The following is a 27,657-nucleotide window of genomic DNA, read 5'->3' on the forward strand; positions in this document are numbered from 1 at the left end:
CTTCTAAATAAGAGAAATTTTAATGAAATTCATCGTGAAAATGTAAAGTCTAATTTTCAAAATTAAACTTCAATTTATTAACCTATTAACAACGCACGCACTCTACGTCGCAGTTATTCGAATTCAATACCTTTAAGAAAAATAGCATTTCCTCTATCACTAAAATCATTTAATGAGTTCGAATTGCTTTTAATAAAATCTACCATCGAATACACATTTTAAAACAGAAAATTTTATCATCGATTTAAAAACAGTTTCAACAAATATATAAAATGTATTATTTATAATTTTAGAGTTGACATTTTTATAGACAAGAGAGATAGAGATAAGAAATAGATAGATCATTTAAGAATGGATGAGCATTCATGTATTGATTATTGCTGACCCAATCTGTATTGCAGTAAAATTTAAGCAGCTGTTACAGCCATTTAATTAATATATATATTTTTAATTAATAAATAAAGTATGAAATATTTGTCCTCTAGGCCTCATCACATATGTGACTTTATTTTGATAAATTACAGATACATAACTATTTTTTAAGGTGGGCACCCATATATTTTCAATACAAAATCTTTAGTTAATTTTTGGTTATACATGTAGGTGGAAACAAATAAAATATTATGATGAGTACAATTAGTAAAATAAATAACTAATAGAAAAAAAATTAAGATTTCAAAATAAAAACTTAATTATCTCAAATAATATGTAGATTTGTCACTAATTTCAATCATCACCATTTAAAAAAATAGTAAAAGAACATTATAACCTTTAATCTACAAAAACATTAAATATAACTTCAATATGATAAATCAATAATAAAGTGCATGTGGAACAAAAAGTCAATAATATTGTTTCAAGTGCATAAAGTCCTTATCCAGCCGTTTCCCCTTTCTCATGCATGCATGGGTGCTTTTAGACGACGGCTAACACAACACCATTTCACACTTTCAAATTGCTCTTTAATGGCGTAAGCCTTGACCCTACCTAGCTGGTTACTTTATTATTATTGGTTTACGGACGTAGGATTTGGGATGCGGCCAAACTCCCTTGCGTTGATTCCTATTCAAAACCGCTCCGGGCCGGTTCAGGTACGAGGTTTGGAGGTGACTTTGAATATTGTAATAAATTTACTTATTGATAACTAGGCCTGTAAATGAACTGAACGTTCAACGAACCGTTCATGAACCGTGCGGCGGGAAGTTCGTTTATGTGCGTTTATTTATTAAATGAACGAACATGAACAAGATTTTGTGTTCGTTTAATTAAATGAACGAACATGAACATAGGTCTCGTTCATTCATTTACGTTCGTGAACGTTCGGTTATGTTCGTTCGGTTATGTTCGTTCGATTATGTTCGTTTATGTTCATTCATTTATGTTTAACCCAATATTCTTAAATCAATTTTGGTGACCAATTTGTAAGTATCTTAAAAATATTAATTAATTTGATATTCTGATGACCAATTTATGTTCCTACATTCATTTTTCCCCTTTTTTCCCAAACCCTAGTGTTCACTGGAGAGTAGAGACGATCGCTGGAAGCTTCAAAACAAGTTATATTATAGTGCAATCTGAAGTTTTACAAGTCTGTTTTCATCTCTTTATCTGTTTTATTTGGCTTAATAGTTGATATGTAAACTTATTGTGGGTATCTTCACATCTAAAACTCAAGAAAATATCATACTTCTTTCTAGAAATAGATGGGAAGATAAATGTAATAATCGGAAGTATATGAGCATCAGTAAAGAGAAAAATATATAGAATCTGCCATAAAACAAAACAAAGGTTTCTATGCAATTTCTGAAAAAGAGTGTAATAGCAGAAGTAATGGGTTTTACAGGAAGAACCCATTAATAAGTAGAAAATACACTTTAACAATGAACTTTTGTTTTCATAGTCTTGTGTGACCTTTAGTTGTGGAGTAGACTTTAGGTACGTTAAAATTTTGAATGGTGGTTTAGCAATAATATCAGTTACAATGGAAGGTAGGGTCTCCAACGTTTATGTTCGTGTTCATTTATGTTCGTGTTCGTTTATGTTCGTTTATTTATTAAATGAACGAACATGAACAAGTTATATTCCTTAATAAACGAACATGAACAAAAAAAATTTGTTCGTTTATGTTCGTTCATGTTCGTGTTCGTTTATGTTTGTTTATTTATTAAATGAACGAACATGAACATACCTCCGTTCGTGTGCGTTCGGTTCGTTTACAGGCCTATTGATAACATAACTCATGTTAAATATCTTATATCTAACATCAAAATCATGACAATTTTTTCTCATCTAAATTAAAAATCCAAAAGTTTTAGCTTTTGTAGAAAAAATTAAAATTTACTTTTATTTTTTCTCAATTTATTTACATTGATATAAATAAGTTGTAATTCATTCTAAATTTATTATGATTTTGTAATCGTTATGTTCGTATATAATTTTGTTAATGGACATGCATAATAGTTATTTTTTTCTTGTCAACTTATGTAAATAAGCTGTAATTTGATACTTACTATGAATTTGTTTCAGCTACTATTAAGAATTTGTAGATAGAGAAATAACAAAATAAGATCAACATATAAAAGATTAAGTAAAAAAATGATAGATGAATTCCATATCAGTAAAAACAGTTCATATCAAAACATGTAGTTGTCATATCATCATTTCATGTATGATTTTATATATGTATAGTCAAAATAAAAGTAAATCATAAGGTCAGTAAGTAAACTATCCATATCCCTAATTTACCTGCTACAAAACAAATAATCATCGATATAAGAATGTCCCGAAACTATAACTTCGTTGAATTCTTAATTCTGGTAACCATTAATTAGATCGGACAATATTTATAAAGAAAAAAATCATATAATTAAAGTATAGCATTTAAGCTAAGATTTGCGGTTAAGCACTTTAATTATTTTAGACAAATAAAATTAAGGATATATTTTATGGATGGTTCCTTTTATTTTTGATTTGTTTTGTTTTGGATAGGAGGCGTGCAGCAACGAATAGTGGTAGCAGCGGTAGACGAAAGTGGAGGCACAACAACAAAGAGAGGGTTAAAGGAGAGGGGGAGAAACTTTTTTAGATTTTTTTTTTGTTTGAGAACGGGTACATGAATTTTCAAAAATTTAAGGATCAAACGTGTTGGATGATAGCTGATGTGTATGGTTAGTTAAGGAAGCTATTAGAGCAGTTGCTAGATTGGTTAAGCGTTGGTTAGTTGTTAAGTAGTTAAAGGCTGCTGTGGTTACTGTAAACTTGTATATAAAGAGTGCTTTGAATCAATAAATAAAATGCATGTTACGAGTCAAATTCTTATTACTATATGCTATTTTCCCATATGGTATCAATTGCCATAAGTTCCTGGAGTTATCAGTTCTAGCTGCGTGATTCAAAGAGTTCTGGTTGTTCGTAGTAGCTGCTTGCTTGCTAGTTTGATATGTTTTTCTTGGTCAAGAAACGGCTTTCTGTGTGATTCTTGTCTTCTTGCTGCCGTAGTGTTGTAATGCGATGTTCACTAATAAGAAAATCAACGTAGTTCTTGATAAAACGAATTTCTTGTTATGGAAACATCAAGTTCTACTCACCGTTCGCAGCCATAGACTTGAGCGCCTTTTTACTGGTGTTATGCAGTCTCCACCGGAGATGACTCTTGATGAAGATGGTAATCTAGTTCCCAATGATGCCTATGATGATTTTGTAACCCAAGACAGCGCGTTAGCATCGTGCTTGCTGTCTACTATCAGTCCGCATCTCTTATCTCAGTTTGTGGGAGCAGAGTCAGCTGCTTCAATTTGGGCTACGGTGCTGCAATACTTTGCAACAAGATCTTCAACCTCAGTAATGAGCTTACATTGTAAGCTTCAGTCACTCAAGAAAGGTGAAGACAACATGAGGGTCTATCTCGCTAAAGTAAAAGAAATTTGTGATGCCTTGGCTTCATGTGGAATTCCAATTCCTCTAGTAGGGCATATTACCAGTATTTTGAAAGGACTCCCGCGTGAATATCAACCATTTATGATTGTCATAACGACGAGTGGTGAAACGTTACCGCTAGACAAGGTCTGCACCATGTTAATAGATGCAGAGACACAACTTGCAGGTTTTGATCAAGAAGAAACCGTGATGGCAGCAGCTCATGTTGCTCGTGGAACTAGTGATTACTCCAAAAGGTCTTACTCAAACTATGATAAGGGTTGTGGTACTGCTGCTCGAACAGGTGGCAGGTCGGGTGGTTGAGCAGGACGAGGTCAAGGCAGACTGCGTGTTCAGTGCCAGCTCTGTGGCAAAATTGGACATTTAGTTGATCGATGTTGGCATCGTTATGATGAGTCATTTCAGATTGTTAGCAACAACCAGTCAAGTTACGATGGTGAACCTGCTCAGGTTCATACTGCTGCTTATGATAATGGTACGAGTATATACTCTTCAAAGGGGTCTCGGTCACATTCTTCATCGGGTGCTGATGTGTCTGTGGCTGAACAAGAACAATGGGTCATTGGTTTTGGAGCCACTCACCACATTACACCAGATTCAGATGTGGTAACTCGAAAAACTGGTTGTAATGGAACATGTAAGTTAGTTGTGGGTGATGGTGCATTATTACCTGTTAGTTTGATTGGCAGTACAACTATGCAATCGGGTTCTAGAATTTTACAAATTAATGACCTGCTTCATGTACCTGGCATAACACAAAATTTGTTATATGTGTCCAAGTTTGCTAGGGACAACAATGTGGTGTTTGAATTCTATGCACAAGGTTGCTGTGTTCGTGATGCAACAAATGGAGAAGTACTTCTTCGAGGAACAATACATGAAGGACTTTATGTTTTCCCTAGTACTACTATAACTAATGTTTGTAAAAATGCATGTGTAAATGTTGCTAAGGCTGGTGATGTCTACAACCTTTGGCATAGGCGGTTAGGGCATGCAATGCATGATGCTCTTATTAGTGTATGCAAAACGATTGATGTACAAGTTAATAAAGCTGTAAATAAAGTTTGTGAAGCATGTTGCATTGGCAAAAGTCATAAATTGCCCTTCTGCTCTTCTAAGACTGTCTATACTAAACCCTTTTTACTTGTTTACACCGATATATGGGGACCAGCTCATGTAACCTCAAATGGCTATCGTTATTATCTTTCGTTTGTAGACGCATACTCAAGACACACTTGGGTCTATTTCTTGAAAGATCGATCACATGAAGTAAGCACGTTCAAGGTGTTTCAACAGATAGTTGTAACTCAATTTGGCTTAGTTGTAAAGGTTGTGCAAAGCGATTGGGGTGGAGAGTACCGAAGTTTGTCAGCTGTGTTATTAAAAGAAGGGATTGAACACCATGTTGTTTGCCCTCACACATCTAAACAGAATGGTGTGGTTGAGAGAAAACATCGCCACATCATTGAACTTGCCTTGGTTTTGCTGGCACAAACTGCTATGCCTCTGTGCTATTGGTACTATGCAGCTGTCACAGCAGTATATCTTGTTAATCGACTCTTTACTAAAGTCTTGAGTGGATTATCACCTTATAAGAAGTTGTTCAATAAGAAGCCTGATTATAGCTTCATGAAAGTTTTTGGATGTAAATGCTTTCCTCATTTGAGGATGTTTCAGCAGCATAAACTGGAATTTTGCTCTCAATCGTGTACATTTCTTGGTTATAGTCCTCAGCACAAAGGTTACATGTGCTTAGCAGTTAATGGTCGAATATATGTCTCACGACATGTTGTTTTTGATGAATTTACCTTTCCATTTGTAGGGGTTAAAGGATCGAGTAGTACAACTTCATCTGTTAAGCAACAGTTTGCAGAACTTGAACTGGTGGCTGATATCAGACGGTTTCGAAACAACATGTCTCATGTAAGTCATGAAACAACCACTAATGATATGAACTTGATTGATTTGTCTGAAGCAGTTCCTCAGGAAGCTGGTGGTGCAACAGATGATGTGGTGAACTACAATCATGAAGCGTTCCTAGAAAATCCTGCTCAAGGGAGTGTTAATGAAGAAGTTAGTGAAGATGGTATAGCTGTAGTTGAAGGTGATGAGTTGATACACCTGAAGTTGTTGAATCGGCAAGTCAGAGTCAACCGTTGGCAGTAGTTGATTCGGCTGACAATGTTGTTTCCTTAAGAAATATAAGTGATGACAATCCCCTGAACAGACATTCAATGCTAACAATGAGTAAATGTGGGGTATTTAAGCCTAAGTTGTACGTGGCTGAGTATGGTGACATGAAATCCCTTAATGTGCATGAAGCAATCCAGTCACCTCATTGGAGAGCTGCAGTGCATGCAGAAATTGAAGCCTTGAAGAGGAATGACACGTGGACCTTAGTAAAATTACCTGAAGGCCGGTCTGTCGTGGGCTACAAATGGTTATTCAAATTGAAAAAGAACCCTGATGGTTCTATCAACAGGCATAAAGCAAGGTTAGTTGCTAAAAGATATTCATAAATTCCAGGGCATGATTTTGGGGAAACATTCAACCCAGTTGTCAGATTTGCAACGCTGAACGTAGTTCTTTCATTAGCTGTTACAAATGGCTGGCAGTTACGCCAGGTGGATGTCAACAATGCATTCTTGCATGATGACTTGCGTGAAGAAGTATTCATGCAGCAGCCACCCGGATTCGAGCAAGTAGCTGCTGATGGCAGCCCGTTAGTGTGCAGGTTAGAAAAGGCCTTGTATGGCCTACGCCAAGCCTATCGAAGTTGGCATGATAAATTGAAGAATTGTCTGCTCAGAATTGGCTTTAAAGAGTCTTCAGCAGACACGTCTCTTTTTGTTCGCTGCGATGGTGGTCAGTATGTCTATATACTTTTGTATGTTGATGACATATTACTGACTGGAAGCTCCAATCAGTAGATTGAAGAGGTGGTGGAGTTACTTGGAAGAGAGTTTGCTCTAAAGGATCTTGGTGAACTTCATTATTTCTTGGGCATAGAGGTCAAACGATGTGGTAGATCCTTAATTCTCAGCCAAAGGAAGTTTATACTGAAACTATTAATGAAAACAAAAATGCACACTCTTAATCCTGCATCTACACCCATGCTGGTGTCTACCAAATTGAATCAAGATGAGGGGATGATGCTTCAGGATGCCTATGAGTATCGAAGCATTGTAGGAGCGTTATTGTATGCTTGTCACACTCGTCCAGATATTACCTTCAGTGTCAACAAAGCAACACAATACATGCATGCTCCAAGGCAAGAGCATTTGGTTGCAGTTAAGAGGATCTTAAGGTATTTTGTGGGAACGATTAATCACGGTTTGGTCATATCACCCGCTGTAGCAGGGTTTAATGTGGTGGCCTTTGCAGATGCTGACTGGGCTGCAAGCAAAGATGATCGAAGGTCGGTATCTGGTTATTGTGTGTTTGTAGGTGACAACCTTGTGATGTGGAACTCGAAGAAGTAGAAATCCATGTCTAGATCAACTATGAAGGTTGAATATAGAAATATAGCAGATGTTACTGCTGAAACGACTTGGGTAGATGCTTTACTAATTGACTTGGGCATTGCAAGGCATAAAATTCCTATAGTTTGGTGTGACAACAACAGTGCTATAGCCATGACTGCTAATCCAGTCTATCATGCAAAGAGTAAACATGTTGAACTTGATGTTCACTTTGTTCGTGAGAAGGTAGCATTAAAGCAAATGCTGGTGAATTATGTTCCAGGGAGTCACCAGGTTGCTGATGGATTTACAAAGCCATTGGCTGCTGCTCGGTTTGAAGTTTTTAAAGTCAGGGTGAATGTGCAGTCTTTTCTCTGGGAAGAAGAAGGAAAAGTAGGGAGAATGTTGGATGATAGTTGATGTGTATGGCTAGTTAAGGAAGTTGTTAGAGCAGTTGCTAGATTGGTTAAGCGTTGGTTAGTTGTTAAGCAGTTAAAGGCTGTTGTGGTTACTGTAAACTTGTATATAAAGAGTGCTTTGAATCAATAAATAAAATGCACGTTATGATTCAAATTCTTATTACTCTATGCTATTTTCCCATATAACGAAATATTAACATTTTTTTATTAACACGCCACATCAGTAATCTAACATAGATCAATTTTGGAGTGTTTAAAATGTTATAACCTAAAAACATAAGTGACTAAAACTATTTTTTTTCAAAACTAATGATTAAAACAGAATAGACAAAAAATAAAAGGATCATCTCTGTAGTTTATCCTAAAATTAAAGTTTTAAAATTACCTAGGCAAAAAGAATTAACGTAGCGTTGAATTTGTCTTTGACGGAGTCGTGTCCCACAAAATCCCGGACGACAATGACGAATGCGTTTCGCATACAAAAGGGGAAAAAAATTATTTACAAGTTTCTGAATATTGCAAAAGTAAGCGTAAAGCGTAGTTTTTAAGCATAGCTTTTATTCCGTTTATTTTGACCAAATAATTAGAGCACAGTATATGCGGAGCAGCCCCCTACCTGACCCAAACTCATCCAAGAAAAAAACCAAAATAATAATTATTTTAAAAGATTGCGATAAAATTCCCAACTGTGTGTGTGTTGTATTGAATGTAATAACGTAAAGATTTTGGCTTATATATATAGAGTGAGATAGACAACAAAAAGAAGCGTGCTTCTTATTTCTCATCAAACTCTCTCTATATATGTAATAACGTAAAGATTTTGGCTTATATATGGAGCATGAACTAGATATGGAAGAGCTGGCTGAGACAGGGAGAAACCTCAGGTCATCTTTTCGACACTTGTCTTCAAGCTTCAGGATTTCTACGTCGGACCTCTCACTGTCGTCGTCGTTCAGAGAAAATAATGACGACGAGGTCGAGTTGCAGTGGGCTGCAATTCAGAGATTGCCCACTTTTGATCGTCTAAGGACCTCATTGTTTGATCACAGCCTTTTAGATGATGATACCAGCAAAGTAGAAGATGGTATAAAAACCGGCGGGAAGAGGAAGGCGATCGATGTTACGGATCTCGGAGCATTGGAACGCCGCGTTTTCATCGAGAAACTCATTACCAAAATCGAGGACGATAATCTCCGCCTCTTGAAGAAACTGAAAGAAAGAACCGACAGGCAAGAAACCTACCGTCTCTCGTTTGTTTTGTAGCAGTTATTATTAGTACTATTCACGCATGAAAACCTGCATTCAACGAAAAAAGCTATAGGGGATGCCTTGCACTTCCATCCTTTGTTCGATAATTGCAAAAAGACGAGGAGTTTTGCATCAGTTGAAATGAAAATCTTACTTCTTTAACCCAAAACTTATATTTAATCATGCTGACAGAAGCAAACCATAAGCATGATGGATAAATGCAATGCTTTATGCATATATATTTTTCTCTCATCTAATGGCTTGTGTACCAACATCAACATGCAATTGATTTATGAATAATAATAAGTAAATCAAAAGAGATTGTTTTGTAGAATCACGACTTGCAACTTACGGTAACATTTGTGTTTAGGGTGGGGTTGGAATTGTCGACAATTGAAGTGAGATTCCAGAATTTGTCAGTGGAAGCAGATTGTGAATTAGTTCAAGGAAAACCCATTCCTACACTTTGGAATACCATTAGCAGCGTATTCTCTGTAAGTTTTTAATCCCAGATCATTACAAATAACTGGAATCATCTTCTTCTGACTAAAATGGTTCACTCTCATAATACTTAAATAGTGTACGTGTGTGTGTGTGTATTGCTTTGACCTTCCTAAAGATTCCTCTTGTTCACACACGATTTGGATGTGTACATGTGTGATTTTGAACAGGATTTAACAAAAGTTAGCGGATGCAAGTCTCAATCATACAATATAAAAATTCTCAAAAATATCAGTGGCATCATCAAACCCTCAAGGTTCGCTTTGTATATTTACTTTTCATATTCATTTTCATCTGTGCATGATCTATGAGTGTAGGCTATTTTTTTTTGGAGAACAATAGTTATACCATTGATAAGCTATCATAAACTCACTTTTCATGCAGGATGACTCTATTGCTTGGCCCTCCGGGCAGCGGAAAGACCACTTTGTTACAGGCACTTTCAGGGAAGCTCAACCCTTCTCTCAAGGTTTTCAATTTGTCCATCAAATCCCTCTTAAAGTTGCAATGTAAATAATCTGCATGCGCTGATACTGGAAGTAGAATACATAATTTTAATGATAGATTCAAAAACTATGATAAAATGATATGTAGTATCTAATAAGTTCTAAAATAATGAAAATTATGTGAATTGAACAACAATCAATCTGGAGACATACTTTTATGTCAGGTCACGGGGGAAATATCCTATAATGGTTACAAGTTCACGGAGTTTGTGCCTCAGAATACATCAGCTTACATAAGTCAATATGACCTATACATTTCTGAAATGACTGTAAGAGAAACACTTGACTTCTCAGCTCGTTGCCAGGGCATTGGGAACAGAGCAGTTATGTGTTACTTTGCATCTTGTAACAACGATCATACCTTCATAACTGAAAACTTATTATCTTAATGTTGTCTATGAATAAAGATATGTTAAGAGAAATCAGTAGGAGGGAGAAGCAATCTGGCATTATTCCAGAACCAGATATAGACACATATATGAAGGTAATTTGCTCGAAATAGTGATCATGTCAGCAGCTATCAGGTGATGGATATCATTGCCTTTGGAACCACACCTCTGACCGTATAATCTCTGTTAACAGGCAATTTCTATTGAAGGATTAAAAGGAACTCTTCAGACAGACTATATTAAAGGTGATTCTCTCAAAAGTAAAGAAAAGTATAAAAGGAAATCCAATTTTTTCTCTAACTGTTACACAACCATTCATTTTCATTCAGATACTTGGACTGGACACCTGTGCCGATACTATAGTGGGAGATGCAATGAACAGAGGAATCTCAGGTGGTCAAAAAAGAAGGCTGACAACAGGTTGTGCAGTTCAATAACCTCCCTTTTAAAGTTATAAAGTATTGACTCCCTAACCTTACAAAATCATGCCATTCTAATAGATTTTTCATGTGGAGTTTTGACATGGGAAATGATAGTTGGTCCAAATAAAGCTCTTTTTATGGATGAAATGTCAACTGGCCTAGATAGCTCCACTACCTTTCAAATAGTTACCTGCCTACAGCAACTAACCCACATAACAGAGGCAACACTTCTAGTGTCACTTCTTCAACCGGCACCAGAGACTTTTGATCTCTTTGATGACATTATTCTAATGGCAGAAGGAAAGATCGTATACCATGGACCACGCCGTTATGTTCAAGAGCTCTTTGAACATTGCGGTTTTAGGTGCCCCGAACACAAAGGCATTGCTGATTTCCTACAAGAAGTATGTGTCCTTTAATCTACCTTGTACTTCCATGACATTTTCCTTTAACTAATGATTTAAAATAAATTAATTTTGGGTGTTTTCCAAAAAGGACCAAGGACAGTACTGGTATCGTAAAGACGAGCCTTATAGCATTGTTTCTGTGGACAACTTCATAGTTTCATTCAAAAAGTTTCACGCAGCAAAGAAGCTAAATGAAGAACTCTGCACACCTTTCAACAAATCTGAGAGACATAAAAATGCCTTGTCATTCAACATCTATTCATTGGGAAAATGGGAATTACTCAAAGCATGTATGGCAAGAGAATGGCTTCTCATGAAGAGAAACTCATTTGTTTATGGTTTTAAATCATCACAGCTAATAGCAATCATAACAAGCATAAATATATAATATCGAACATCAGTAACCCAACATATACAATGCAGCTTATAGTTATTGCACTGATAAGTGATAACGATGACCATCTTTATTCACACTCGGATGAAGCTTGACCTTGTCCATGCAAGCTATTACCTCGGTTCCTTGTTTTATGCTCTCATAAGACTTATGATTACCGGGATTGCTGAGTTGGCATTAACTGTTTCAAGACTGTCAGTATTCTATAAGCAAAGAGATTTCTACTTCTACCCAGCATGGGCATATTCCATTCCAGCTGCTATTCTAAAGATTCCATTTTCATTTATAGATGCTTTTCTGTGGACAGCTCTTACGTACTATGTGATTGGTTACAGTCCGGAACCAGAAAGGTATATCATGTTAACAAAGATTACTTAATGTTAAAGTAGATAAATATCTTACAAATGTTATCATCTTCTAAGCCAAGTATTATTTTTCAGGTTCTTCCGCCTGCTCTTCATCCTTTTCCTTATACATTAAATGGCAATTTCATTATTTCGTCTAATTGCTTCTGTCATTAAAGATCCGCCTTTTGCAGCAAATTTTAGTCTTTTTACGTTACTGGTGATATTTCTATTCAGTGGTTTCATAATTCCAAAACGTAAGGCCATTTGTTACTTATACGAGGAGAATAAAAAGATGTAAAGATATTAATGTCCAAACCTTTCCTGCAGCTTTACTACCTGCTTGGGTCAAATAGGGCTTTTGGCTTTCACCTCTTGCATATTCTGAAATAGGTGTGGCCGTTAATGAATTTCTAGCACCGAGGTGGCAACAGGTGAAAGGAAAACAATTGATATTTTATTGGTTAAATGCATATCGGCATATCTACTCACACTCCCATGTTTTCTGGCAATTGTTCACTAGCAGGTTTCATCTTCAAATGCAACTTTGGGACACCAAGTTCTAGAAAAACGTGGGTTAAACTTCAATGACTACTACTATTGGATATCAGTAGGGGCATTGATTGGATTCTGGCTGATTTTTAACATTGGATTCACCTTGGCTTTGAGCCTTTTAAAGCGTAAGTTGTACCTCAGCATGCACCATGGAAGAAAATAATGATAGAAAAGAGAATTCAAATGAATAAAGTACTAAGCTGCATCTGCTGTTGCAACTCCAGGTAGTTCTCGGGCTATTATTTCTCATGAAAGATTTTCTTATCTAAAAGAAAAAGAGGATTCGGGTGTCACAGCTGAGGAAAAAGAACTGTCCGGTGTTGACCCTCTAAAAGCTCTAGCACAAACAAAAGCTAAGGGTGAGAAGCACTTTTTGTTCATGTAGAATTACCTTATGTCGTAGAGCATTTACTGGATGTCATATGATGAAAACAAATAATTTAGGCTATCGTGCCAAAATACTATAATCACGTTTTCTACTACAGGGATGGTTTTACCTTTTAAGCCAATAACGATATCATTCGAGGATGTGCAATACTTTGTTGATACTCCTAAGATAATCATATTAGTCCTCAAGACCACGTTTTCAAATATAAATAAAATATTTTCTAATGTCTTCTGTGTATTCCCAGAAACTAAGAGAGCAAGGGTGTCCACAAAATAGACTGCAGCTACTTAAAGATATTACTGGTGCATTTAGGCCTGGGGTTCTCACAGCTCTGATGGGTGTTAGTGGAGCTGGGAAAACAACACTAATGGATGTTCTTTCGGGAAGAAAAACCGGGGGCTATATCGAAGGAGAGATAAGAATTGGAGGGTACCTCAAAGTTCAAGAAACATATGCTAGAATATCAGCTTACTGCGAGCAAACTGACATCCATTCTCGAATGATTACAGTGGAGGAATCAGTGATGTATTCAGCTTGGTTACGTCTACCAACCGAGATTGATAAGCACAAAAGACTGGTAAGACATGCCTACATAATTTAATTAAACATCTTTGTCTTGCTAGGCAAAGATTCAAAACTCATACCTCTTTGTCGCATGACTTTTAATCTAGAAAGGATCAGATGCAGCAGTACTCTTATACTTTTGTGCGGAACTGAAAAAACTGTTTGTTTCTTGAGTTGAAAAATGAAAGTACAAAAAATTGAAAATTAAATAAGTAGCACGCCCTCACCTACATAAGTGTGACATTTGCATACTTTGTCCCTAGCACTAGTATACATGCCGGGATTATATCAAGATTATGAATAAATCACTCAAAATGTTCAACTCCCTTACCTAACTAACAGGAATTTGTAGCAGAGGTTCTTCAAATGATTGAGTTGGATGAAATCAAAGATGCTTTAGTCGGCATCCCTCGTGTAAGTGGAATATCACCAGAACAGCGTAAACATCTAACCATTGCAGTAGAACTTGTTTCTAATCCATCCATAATATTTATGGATGAACCTACGTCGGGTTTAGATGCCAGAGCAGCTACAATTGTCATGCGAGTTGTGAAGAATATTGTTGACACAAAGCGGACAATCGTATGCAAAATCCACCAGCCAAGTATTGACATCTTTGAAGCATTTGACGAGGTAATTAACTAGCATATTCATAAAATTTACAAATTAGAATTTCAAGAGAATTTTTGCATAACATGCTCGTATCCTTCAGCTTATTTTGATGAAAAGAGGAGGAAAAGTTATATATTCTGGAGAACTGGGTCAGCACTCAAGTAGGCTTATCGAGTACTTCGAGGTAATCTGAAAAATCAATATCGCTATGTAAAGTTTATTTTGTGTTACTTATGTAAATGTCTCTAGCGGGTAGCCTAGAACCTTACTCCCTGAATCTGACATGGAAATGACATTATAACAAAGGAATAGCACCCTAAGTAAACCAAATGGCCTTTCTATGGCGACTCCCTTTTTATAACTCATACAATGCTCATAATAAAATTTTTACACCCTTATGGCAGGGTATACCTGGAGTACCAAAAATTAAAGAAAACCATAACCCAGCAACATGGATGTTAGAAGTCACCAGTCCTTCTGCGGAGGCTCATCTCGGAATAGACTTTGCCCATATATACAAAGAATCTTATCTCTACAAGTAAGTGCATTACCTCAAATGTGTTTAAAAACTATCATGTTGTCATGGATTAAAAACTTTGTTTTCTTATACCACAAGGTAATTGAAAAACCTTGTATTGACGAAGGTTTCATGTGCCTAACTTTTAATTATCATACCAAGTGATATAATGTTCCTTCTTTGTAGGAGAAAAAAAGAGATAGTCAAAAGCCAAAGCCTTCCAGCACAGGGTTCAGAGAAACTACAATTTTCGACACCCTTTCCGCAAAATGTATGGGAGCAACCTAAAGCATGCCTTTGGAAACAACACTTGTCATATTGGAGAAGTCCAAAATACAACTTAGTACGCTTGGCATTTGTTATTTTATCTTCTTTGTTATATGGAGCATTACTTTGGCAGAAAGGCCAGAACCAGTAAGCTGCTTCCTAGCTTTTTCTCCCTTTACTATTGTTGCCAATCATTTAAACTCCATGTTGTATTATATACTTACTATATGACATGCTGACATTCTGTTCTCATTTCCGAAGACATGACGAGCAGGATTTTTTCAACATAATGGGATCAATGTATGTTTTCATGATATTCACTGGAACAAGCGGTTGTTCATCTGTTCTTCCATTCGTAGCTAATCAGCGGACAGTTTTCTACCGTGAACGATTTTCCAGAATGTACTCCTCATGGGCATATTCATTGGCACAGGTAAAAAAAAATTATAGAATGTCTTCTAAGCATTTACAAGTACTATGACATCTTTGAAGGTCACATATCTTAGAATAAATTTGCTCCTCCATATTTGCAGGTGATTATTGAGATTCCCTGTATCTTTCTAGAAGCAGTATTATTCTTGACAACCACTTATCCAGCTGTAAATTTCTACGGATCGGCGTACAAAGTATTTTGGTACTTCTACACCATGTTTTGTACACTGCTCTATTACAAATTCTTAGGCATGATGTTGGTTTCTTTGACTCCAACTTACCAAGTAGCTACAATATTTGCAAGCCTCTGTTACACATTGTTGAGCTTGTTCTCAGGGTACCTCATACCAGGACCGGTAAGCCAATTCTTTCTTGTCTTGCAATTAATCAGTTAGGCATCTGTAAAATATAAACAGCGGAACGGTTGATTAATGATAAGGAGAGCATGCTTTAGCTTAGATACTTTACCGACTAAAATCGATGCTTTATTTGCATTATAGCAACCATCAATACATACTCTCATTTTCATCGATATCTGAAGTAGTACGCATCTGCTACTTTCTTGTTTTCAGAAATTTCCTAAATGGTGGGTTTGGGGCTATTGGATTTGCCCAACTTCGTGGTCCCTGAAAGGTTTCCTCACTTCTCAATATGGAGATATAAAGGAAGAGATCATAGCATTCGGAGAGCGAAAATCACTCAATGCCTTCTTGGATAGTCAGTATGGGTATAAACATCAAGATTTGCCCATAATAGCCATTGTTCTACTTGCTTTTCCACTTGTCTTTGCATCAGTTTTTACATATGGTATTGCTAAACTAAACTATCAAAGGAGATAGCATGCTTCTACTTTGAGTTTCTAGCCTCTGAGGAAAACTTCTGTAAAGCATAAACATGTTAGCCAATTAATTGTAAATGTTAGTGTCATCCAATTTTGCTTTAATTGTATTTTATATAATTTTTCACTTAAAAGTCATAATAGAGAACCGAAAGCAAAAATTCAGTGCGTGCGTTTTGTATAGATCGAGACTTGTAGCTTGATTCTTTAGTCATTCCATACTGGGAAGAATTGCAGGAAATTGTTCGATTCCTCTGCTTCCTTGTGCTTCTGAGATCGCTAGAAAGTTGCCATTGACTGATTCACCAAGCCAAGCATTGGAGCAAGTGAGGAAGACCGCTTTTTCCATCATCCAAGTATGGGAATAGGACCCCAACTTCAGCAATACAGAATATTATACAATTGAAACAAGTGAATTCATTCTAAAAAAGTAATTATACTTCCGGTTGGATATCGATACCTAGTAGACTGTATGACCAGATAATTTTATGAACTTTTAAGACTTCTAATCATGTCTAAATGACCCCTAAACCAATATCCAGCAATTAAAACATATCATAAACATGAAAAAAATATATGGAACCATCAGACCTACCATACAATTCATCAAGAGTCAAAATCCACGCCCCTAGGCACTTTTCATATATCTAATGAGCTAGTTTGACTAGTTTAGAGCAAACTTCTTCCCAAGTGCTTCAAACACTCATGGAATATTATTCAAGCATGGTAAGTAAGTTTCAAACATAAATTAAGGTCTAAGTGACCATACTTAGCACCTTAGAACCTTTCATGCAAAATATGACTTATCCAACAAATCTCATATCATTTTGGACTAGCATAGCCATGAGCTTATACATTGACTATATTATGAATCTATGTTCATGTTCAAGACTTATAGTGCATGATAATAATTCAAATTATGCATTAATGAATAACATTCACATGTATCCTTTATCATAAGGTCCATTTAGGAGTTACTCTCTATCATACTCCTATGCATGAAACATATCAATTGATAGCATATCCATTTATATGCATAACTAGAATGCAACATTCAACATTGTTACCCTATAAGTTCATAACGACATCAATTTGTTGTCATGTGCTATATCATAACTTCATTAACTATTTAATGATAGAGTGACCAAAACAGGAATAATTTGAAAGTTTAGAGATTAAATTGAAACTTTTTAAACTTTATGTGGAGTGAGAGTAAAGTTGAGTGATGAAAATTGTAGTTTATCCTTTTGTTATTTCATTATCTTCTGAACCCCACAAAATCCCAGACAGGAATGACGAATGCGTTTCACTTTCATACCCAGACAGAAAATTAAGAATAAAAATGAAAGCAAAAAGTAAAAAAACGGCAAATGTATACTATACGATAAAGACAAATCTTCCTGGTTGACCAATGGCCGCCGAGCAGACAAATTGCATAAGAAAGTCTGAAGTCAAGCTTTGTTTTGGTCCCCTATTATTTTGACCAAACAATTAGGAGCAAAACATTATGCATAGCAGGCCCAGAAATAAACCATGTGTGTTGTATTCAACGTAATAACGTACACAATTTGCTTTATATATGTATAGATAGACAGCAAGAAGAAGCGAGCTTCTTATTTCTCATCAAACTCCTTAAAAAACCTTTCTTTTATGCAAAACGAAACATGGTGCATGAAATAGATATGGCTGAGACAGGGAGAAGCCTCAGGTCGTCTTTTCGACAGTTATCATTAAGCTTCCGGAGTGTTACGTCGGACCCGGCCCTATCGTCGTTCAGAGAAAATAATGACGATGAGATGGAGTTGCAGTGGGCTGCAATTCAGAGATTGCCCACTTTTGAGCGTCTAAGGACCTCGTTGTTTGATCACAGCCTTTTAGATGATACCAGCAAAGAAGAAGAAGATGGTATAAAAGCCGACAGGAAGAGGAAATTGATCGATGTTACAGAGCTGGGAGTATTGGAACGCCGCGTTTTTATGGAGAAACTCATTACCAAAATCGAGGAGGATAATCTCCGTCTCTTGGAGAAACTGAAAGAAAGAATCGACAGGCAAGAAACTTCCCGTCTCTCTTTCATTCTGAAATAGTTATTAGGGTAAACTACACCAGCAAACGGACAGACGCGAGATACAACATTAGTAAAATATATCTATTGAGTAAAATTTTAGGAGACATATTTATAAAGAAAATATTTAAATTATATAAAAAATTTAAATTTTTAAGAAAATAATATTATTATTATTCCTTCGGTTCGTTTTGACATAGGCGGATTGAGTGTAATTTATTAGAGCCTATTGATGCCAAATGGGTCTAGAAAAATTTTTAAGTAGGAAAGTTTGTGAGAGAAAAAAAAAAAGATGTACTTGAATCCATTTGAACTATCACATGAACTTATGAACCTACTTAATATAAAAGTTTATATCCATAACTTATCGACACCCGATATTACTTACCTTTAATTCTTGTGTGGTTCGTAACGATTAGTTCAATAACGATGTGATGACATGGATGATATTATATATGAAAAATATAATTAAGATAAATTTGGTTTATATGATGGTATATTTTTATAATATCTATAATATAATCTTATAAATATTATTATAATTTATTTTACAAAAATAGAATATTATTTTAAATAATATATTTATATAATTAATGTATAAAAATATTTTAACATGTATCATATTTTGATTAAATCGGTTCAGTGGATAAGTTTTTCCTCCTAGAGATTCCTTTAGTATTTAATGATTTTTCTTCATCAAAACGACTTTGTTTCGTTGTGATTTATATTATCAAGTTAATGGTCCGTTGGTTTATAGATTTTTTTTTTTAAAAAAATTCATCAAAACGACGGTATTTTGGTGTGACATTCATATTATTAAGTTAATGGCCTATTGATATAAACAATACAACGCTTAAAATTTAATGTATTTTGTGATGTTCACACTAGTAAATATTAGGTTCACGAATGAAAACTTGCCTTCAACGAAAAGTTTTCGATCCTTTATATCGACAACTGCAAAAAGACAAAAGGAGTTTTGCATCAGTTGAAAATGATAATCTTACATTTTAAAACAAAAACTTAAAAAGGTAAAACGTATATTTAATCAATGCTGACAGAAGCAAAACCATAAGCATGATGGGTCAATGCAATGCTTATGCACGTTAATTTTTTTTTATCTAGTGGCTTGTGTACCAACATCAACATGAAAATGACTTATGAAAAATAATAGTAAAGTCAACCAAAAGAGAATTTACTTTGTAGAGTCATGACTAGCAACTGACAGTGACATTTGTGCTTAGAGTGGGGTTGGATTTGCCAACTATTGAAGTAAGATTCCAGAACCTGTCAGTGGAAGCAGATTGTGAAGTAGTTCGGGGAAAACCCATTACTACACTTGGGAACACCATCAGCAGTGCATTCTCTGTAAGTTTTAGTCCCGAAAAAGCATACATGTATGTATATGTATATTGGTTTGACCTTCCTAAAGAGCCCTCTTGTTCACTACGATTTGGATGTATACATGCGTGTGTGTGTATTAACACACTAATGGGAGAGATTTAAGATGTTGAACAGGCTTTGACAAAAGTTGGACGATGCAAGTCTCAATCATACAAGATAAAAATTCTCAAAGATATCAGTGGCATCATCAAGCCATCAAGGTTTTGGATATTGAATTCTCACGTTCATTTCATTTGTGCACGATCTCTGAGTTTAGGCTATTTTTTTGAAGAAAAATAGTTATACCAAACAAGTAACTGATAAGCCGTCATAAACTTACATTGTATGCAGGATGACTCTATTGCTTGGCCCTCCAGGCTGTGGAAAGACCACTTTGTTACAAGCACTTTCAGGGAAGCTTAACCCATCTCTCAAGGTTTTCTTTTTGTCCATCAAATCCCTCTTGAAGTAACAATGTAAATAATCTGCATACGTTGATCTGGAAGTACAATACATAATTTAACAATTAATTCAAAATCTATAACCAAATAATACGTAGTACATAATAATTTCTAAAATAATGAAAATTTTGTGCATTAAACAATAATCAATCTTGAGGTATACTTTTATGTTAGGTCACAGGGGAAATATCCTACAACGGTTACAAGTTCACTGAGTTTGTGCCTCAGAATACATCAGCTTACATAAGTCAATATGACCAGCACATTTCTGAAATGACTGTAAGAGAAACACTTGACTTCTCAGCTCGTTGCCAGGGCATTGGACGCAGAGCGGGTATATATTACTTTGCATCTTGTAACAACGATCATACCTTCATAACAGTAAACTGATCTTATTGTTCTCTATGAATAAAGATATGTTAAAAGAAATCAGTAGAAGGGAGAAACAATCTGGCGTTGTCCCAGAACCAGATATAGACACATACATGAAGGTAATTTTTTAGAAATAGTGATCATGTCAGCAACTAGCAGGGGTTGGATATCATTGCCTTTGGAGCGACCTCTAACTTTATAATCTGTATTAACAGGCAATTTCTATTGAAGGATTAAAAGGAACTCTCCAGACAGACTATATATTGAAGGTGATTCTCTCAAAAAGAAAATAAATGTATAAAAGGAAATCCAAATTCTTCTCTAACAGTTCCACAACCGTTCATTTCCCTTCAGATTCTTGGACTGGACATCTGTTCCGATACTATAGTGGGAGATGCAATGAACAGAGGAATCTCAGGTGGTCAAAACAGAAGACTGACAACAGGTTTTTAGTTCTGTAACGCTCCTATTAAAGTTAATAGTTATAATGTTAAAGAGAACTGAGATTAATGTTCCATAAAGCACTTGCAAATAACAAGGTACCTTGATGAAAGCTAGATAAGTATGACTACCTTAGCCTGACAAAACCATGTCATTCTAATAGATTTTACATATGGACTTTTGACAGGGGAAACGATAGTTGGTCCAAATAAAGCTCTCTTTATGGATGAAATATCAACTGGCTTAGACAGTTCCACTACCTTCCAAATCGTTACCTGTCTACAACAACTAACCCACATAACAGAGGCAACACTTCTAGTTTCACTTCTTCAACCAGCACCAGAGACTTTTGATCTCTTTGATGACATTATTCTAATGGCAGAAGGAAAGATTGTATACCATGGACCACGCAGTTACGTTCAAGAGTTCTTTGAACATTGTGGTTTTAGATGCCCCGAACGCAAAGCCATTGCTGACTTCCTCCAAGAAGTATGAGTCTTTTAATCTACCTGGTACATCTATGACATTTTCCTTTAACTGATGTTGTAAAATAAACCAATTTTAGGTGCTTTCCAAAAAGGACCAAGCACAGTACTGGTATCGTATAGATGAGCCTTATAGCTTTGTTTCTGTGGACAACTTCATGGTTGCATTCAAGAAGTTTCACGCAGGGCAGAAACAAAATGAAGAACTCTGCACACCTTTCAATAAACGTGAGAGCCATAAAAGTGCATTGTCATTCAAAATCTATTCATTGGGAAAATTGGAATTGTTCAAAGCATGCATGGCAAGAGAATGGCTTCTCATGAAGAGAAACTCATTTGTTCATGTTGCTAAATCATCACAGGTAATAATAATCATTATAGGAATAACTGTATAGTATCAAATATTGGCAACCAAACATAACCCACTTACCAGCCTTAGATGCTTCCTACATGCAGCTTATGGTTATTGCACTGATGACGATGACCATCTTTATTCGCACTCGCATGAAGCTTGACCTAGTCCATGCAAGCTATTACCTGGGTTCCCTGTTTTATGCTCTCATGAGACTTATGACAACCGGAATTTCTGAGTTGGCATTAACTGTTTCCAGACTGTCAGTGTTCTATAAGCAAAGAGATTTCTACTTCTACCCAGCATGGGCATATTCTATTCCAGCCGCTATTCTAAAGATTCCATTTTCTTTGATGGATGCTTTTCTATGGACAGCTCTTACATACTACGTGATTGGTTACAGTCCTGAACCCGAAAGGTTTATCATGTTAACAAAAAATATCTTCAAGTAAATATCTAACAAATGTTATCATCTTCTAACTGAGTTTTACTTTCAGGTTCTTCCGCCAATTCTTCCTCCTTTTCCTTGTTCATCAAATGGCAGTATCACTATTCCGATTAATTGCTTCAGTTGTTAGAGATCCACCTTTTGCAGCAAATTTTGGTCTTCTTACGATAATGGTGATATTTTTATTCAGCGGCTTCATAATTCCACGACGTAAGGCCATTCATTACTTATCAGAGGAGATGAAAAAGATGTAAAGATCTTAATGTTCCAAACCTTTTTGCAGCTTTACTGCCTCCTTGGGTCAAATGGGGCTTTTGGCTTTCACCACTTGCATATGCTGAAATAGGTGTTGCAATAAATGAATTTCTAGCTCCAAGGTGGCAACAGGTGAAAGGAAAACAATTGATATTTTTGCTGCCATACTGCCATGCAGATTAGCATATCTACTCACACCCATGTTTTCTGGCAATTGTTCGGTAGCAGGTTTCATCTTCAAATGCAACTTTGGGACAGCAAGTTCTAGTAAAACGTGGGTTAAACTTCAATGACTACTACTATTGGATATCAGTAGGAGCATTGATAGGGTTCTGGGTGATTTTTAACGTTGGATTCACCTTGGCTTTGAGCCTTTTAAAGCGTAAGTTGTACCTTAGAATGCACTATACAAGAAAATATGATAGAAAAAGAAATTAGAGGTGAATGAAATCTTTAAAGTAATAACACGTACATGCTGTTGCAGCTCCAGGGAGTTCTCGGGCTATTATTTCTCATGAAAGATTTTCTTATCTAAAAGCAAACGAGAATTCGAGTGACACAGCTGAGGAAAAAGAATTGCCGAGTGTGGACTCTCTAAAAGCTTTAGCACAAACAAAAGCTAAGGGTGAGAAGCTCTTTTTGTTCATGTAGAATTACCTTACGTTATAGAGAAATTACTAGATGTCATATGAAGAAAACAAATAATATAGGCTAGCATGCCAAAATACTATAATCACGTATTTTCGACTACAGGGATGGTTTTACCTTTTAAGCCAATAACGATATCATTCGAGGATGTGCAATACTTTGTTGATACTCCTAAGGTAACTATGTTAGACCTCAAGCCCACGTTTTCAAATACAAATACAATATATTCTAATGTTTTGTATGTATTCCCAGCAACTGAGAGAGCAAGGGTGTTCACAAAAAAGACTACAGCTGCTTCAAGATATTACTGGTGCATTTAGGCCTGGAGTTCTCACAGCTTTGATGGGTGTTAGTGGAGCAGGGAAAACAACACTAATGGATGTACTTTCAGGAAGAAAAACCAGTGGATATATTGAAGGAGATATAAGAATTGGAGGGTACCCCAAAGTCCAAGAAACATATGCTAGAATATCAGCTTACTGTGAGCAAACTGACATCCATTCTCCAATGATAACAGTAGAGGAATCAGTGACATACTCAGCTTGGTTACGTCTACCAACCGAGATTGATAAGAACAAAAGATTGGTAACACATGTTTACATAGTTTATAATTAAACAGATTGCACTTGCTAGGCAAAGATTCAAAACTCATACCTGTATATCTTGAAAGGATCTGTTGCAGCAATGCTCTGATACTTTTGCATGGAACTGGAAAATCTGTCTAAATCTTATGTAGAAACAGGAAAGTGTAAAAAAAAAATTTAAAATAAATAAGTAGCAAATCATCACCTACATACTTGCGACTTTGGCTTAAATTGTCCCTAGGACTTGAATACATGCTAGAATTTTATCATGATTATGAATAAATTTCCCCAAATTGTTTAACTCGCTTACCTCTCTAACAGGAATTTGTAGCAGAGGTTCTTCAAATGATTGAGTTGGATGAAATCAAAGATGCTTTTGTTGGCATCCCTCGTATAAGTGGAATATCACCAGAACAGCGTAAACGGCTAACCATTGCAGTAGAACTTGTTTCTAATCCATCCATAATATTTATGGATGAACCTACGTCGGGTTTAGATGCCAGAGCAGCTGCAATTGTCATGCGAGTTGTGAAGAATATTGTTGACACAAAGCGGACGATCGTATGCACCATCCACCAGCCAAGTATCGACATCTTTGAAGCATTTGATGAGGTAATTAACTGGCAGATTCATAAAATTCTCAAATTAGAATTTCATGAGAATTGTTTTGAATTATTCTTGTTTATCTTATTATGAATTAAATGTACTATCCTATGTTATTAGATGTGACTTAATCAGGCAGCAGGCGTTAAACACCGAGGTGTGAACAGAGGCTGTTATAGCTTACCCCTTAAAGCTTTAGCTCCTTGTCATAAGCTAAAATATAAAAAATTATTTGGTTGGGACAATCATTATGAAAATAGAAAATTTTTCACCAGGAGTTAATAGGATGGAACCATTCAGGCCTAAATAAGTATTATCAGGAGCCACATTTTTTTCATAACATACTCGTATCCTTGCAGCTTATTTTGATGAAAAAAGGGGGACAAGTTATATATTCTGGAGAACTGGGTCAGCACTCAAGTAGGCTTATAGAATACTTTGAGGTAATCCTACAAATCAAAATCACTACGTAAAGTTTCATTTGCGTTACATATGTAAATGTCTCTAGCTAGTTAGCCTAGGACCTTACTCCATATATCTGACATGAAAAATGACATTATAATGAAGGAATAGCATCCTAAGTATACGAAATGGCCTTTCTATGGCGACTCTCATTTTATAACTCATTCAACGCTCATTATAACAATTTTACACCCTTATGGCAGGGTATACCTGGAGTACCAAAAATTAAAGAAAACCATAACCCAGCAACATGGATGTTAGAAGTCACCAGTCCTTCTGCGGAGGCTAATCTTGGAATAGACTTTACCAGTATCTACAAAGAATCTTACATCTACAAGTAAGTGCATTATCTTAAATGTGTTTAAAAACTATTAAGTTTGTCAAGTTTCACCACTAACGAGTGTAAGACGTCAGATTTGGGTATTTAGTTAAAGGAGCCATAACCACTCTTAACAACATTTGAACCAAAGAATTTTATATTTTTCACTCGAACACTGAAACCATTCTATTTCGCTTTTAAGCACTCGGTTTTCTTACACCACAAGGTAATTGAAAACCCGTGTATTAAATAAGGTTTCTTGTTCCTAACTATAAATTATCATGCCAAGTGATATAATGTTCCTTCTCTGTAGGAGAACCAAAGAAATAGTTAAAACCCAAAGCCTTCCAGCACAGGGTTCGGAGAAACTACAATTTTCGACACCCTTTCCACAAAATGGATGGGAGCAACTTAAAGCATGCCTTTGGAAACAGCACTTGTCCTATTGGAGAACTCCAAAATACAATTTAGTACGCTTGGCATTTATTATTTTATCTTCTTCATTATATGGAGCCTTACTTTGGCAGAAAGGACAGAACATGTAAGTTGCTTCCTAGCTCTTTTTTCTCCTTTTACTATTGCTGGCAATCACTTAAACACCATGGTCACATAGCTATACTAAGAAATGTTCCTCTATGAAGCATCACGATGATTTATGCAATAAAGTTAATATAAAATGTATCTCCATAAAGTAAGTTGATCATTGGCACAAGCTCTAATATGAGCATTGGACATTCTGATAGGACTATGCAAGTTGTTTGCCTTTCTTTACTAATCTAACTAATCAGTATAAGTACATCTTCATACAAATGCCCATGTATGTACTGTCATCTGATAACGAGTGCAATATACTTATCATTTCAAAATGATAAGCAACAACATCTTGATAACCATTTGCACAAATCAACTTTCCTGTTCAAATTGCTGGTTTTATTTGTAAGGATAAATAGAATGCTAAACAGACAAGGGAAAGATATTAGTACTGATAACTTGTCTCCTTATGCTAAAATCTATAGAAGATAGAGCAGGCAACAATATGAGAAGTAAGGACATATAAATTAATTTAGCAGATCAACAAAAATTTAAGCAATGGAAATAAGTCATTACTCATTATATCAAGTTAATGAGCAGGTGCAATTAGCATACTCTGATAATTCATGTTCCAAAAGAACGCATTAAAACCTTAGCACATAGTAATAAAAGTTACTTCGTGGAAAGAGAAAAGGATCAGATTTTATATGAATTTCAATTCAAATAGACTTGTATCTATTGAAAAGCTGAATTAAAGACTTCAAAAAATTAACTGCTCGAAGTATATTAGATTAAATACTTACTGTGTGACATGCTTACATTCTACTCCCCTTTCTGAAGACGTGATGAGCAGGAATTTTTCAACGTAATTGGATCAACGTTCATTTTCATGATATTCGCTGGGACAAGCGGTTGTTCATCCGTTATTCCATTTGTAGCTACTCAGCAGACTGTTGTCTACCGTGAAAGATTTGCCGGAATGTACTCCTCATGGGCATATTCATTGGCACAGGTCAAAAAAATTTATAGAATGCCTTCTAATCATTAACTAGTACCAGGACTTCATAGTATAAATTTGCTCCTTCATAATTGCAGGTGATTATTGAGATCCCTTATATCTTTCTAGAAGCAATACTATTCCTGACAATCAGTTATCCAACTGTAAACTTCTACGGATCAGCTTACAAAGTATTTTGGTACTTCTACACCACAATTTGTACGCTGCTTTATTACAAATATTTAGGCATGATGATTGTTTCTTTGACTCCAACTTACCAAGTAGCTACAATATTTGCAAGCCTCTGTTACACGATCATGAGCTTGTTCGCAGGATTCCTCATACCGGGACCGGTAAGTCAATTTTGTCTCGTCTTACTGACTGAAACCCAATCTTAATTCACAACTTTTACAATTCCTAATAAAACGAATCATTTAGGCACCTGAAAATTTTAATTAGCAGAATGGTTAGATTAATGACAAGGATAGCATGCTTCAGCTTTAATACTTTACTGACCAAAATTGATGCTTTATTTGCATTATATCAACCATCAATTCTACACTCTATTTTCTAGATTCTAAAGTAATACATACTTTATATTTATTGCTCGCAGAAAATTCCTAAATGGTGGGTTTGGGGATACTGGATTTGCCCAAATTCGTGGTCACTGAAAGGTATCCTCATTTCACAATACGGGGATATAAAGGAAGAGATCATAGCATTTGGAGAGCGAAAAGCACTCGATGCTTTCTTGAACAGTCAGTATGGGTATAAACATAAAGATTTGCCCATAATAGCCATTGTACTACTTGCTTTTCCACTTGTCTTTGCATCTGTTTTTACATTTGGTATAGCTAAACTAAACTACCAAAGGAGATAACATGCTTCTACTTGAGTGTGTAACCGCTCAGGCAAACTGCTAATGAAGTATAATTATTGTTGGTCTAACATACGAAGTTTTTGCGATTGAGAACTTGTAAATGTTGGTGTCATAGTATTCTGCTTTAAATATCTTACACATTATCACTTAAAAGTCATAAAAGAGAGATCGCAC

At 35.7% G+C, this 27,657-nt stretch overlaps 1 protein-coding gene across 1 annotated transcript; it reads left to right on the forward strand.

Moving 5' to 3' along the window:
• The first annotated feature begins 8,654 nt into the window (after positions 1-8,654).
• LOC120141219 (pleiotropic drug resistance protein 3-like) lies at positions 8,655-27,483 on the forward strand. Its single transcript, XM_039156152.1, has 24 exons — positions 8,655-9,045; positions 9,435-9,558; positions 19,781-19,866; positions 19,997-20,081; positions 20,281-20,440; positions 20,521-20,597; positions 20,694-20,747; positions 20,833-20,923; positions 21,107-21,408; positions 21,485-21,766; positions 21,861-22,174; positions 22,254-22,414; positions 22,488-22,591; positions 22,688-22,841; positions 22,944-23,084; positions 23,213-23,283; positions 23,360-23,692; positions 24,013-24,303; positions 24,654-24,737; positions 24,960-25,093; positions 25,389-25,616; positions 26,447-26,618; positions 26,702-26,956; positions 27,217-27,483. The coding sequence occupies exons 1-24, from the start codon at positions 8,666-8,668 to the stop codon at positions 27,481-27,483; spliced, it is 4,350 nt and encodes a 1,449-aa protein (XP_039012083.1). The 5' UTR covers positions 8,655-8,665.
• Positions 27,484-27,657: the final 174 nt, after the last annotated feature.

This window comes from Hibiscus syriacus, unplaced genomic scaffold (assembly GCF_006381635.1).
Source record: "Hibiscus syriacus cultivar Baekdansim isolate YM2019G1 unplaced genomic scaffold, ASM638163v2 tig00110794_pilon, whole genome shotgun sequence".
Taxonomy (NCBI): Eukaryota; Viridiplantae; Streptophyta; class Magnoliopsida; order Malvales; family Malvaceae; genus Hibiscus; species Hibiscus syriacus.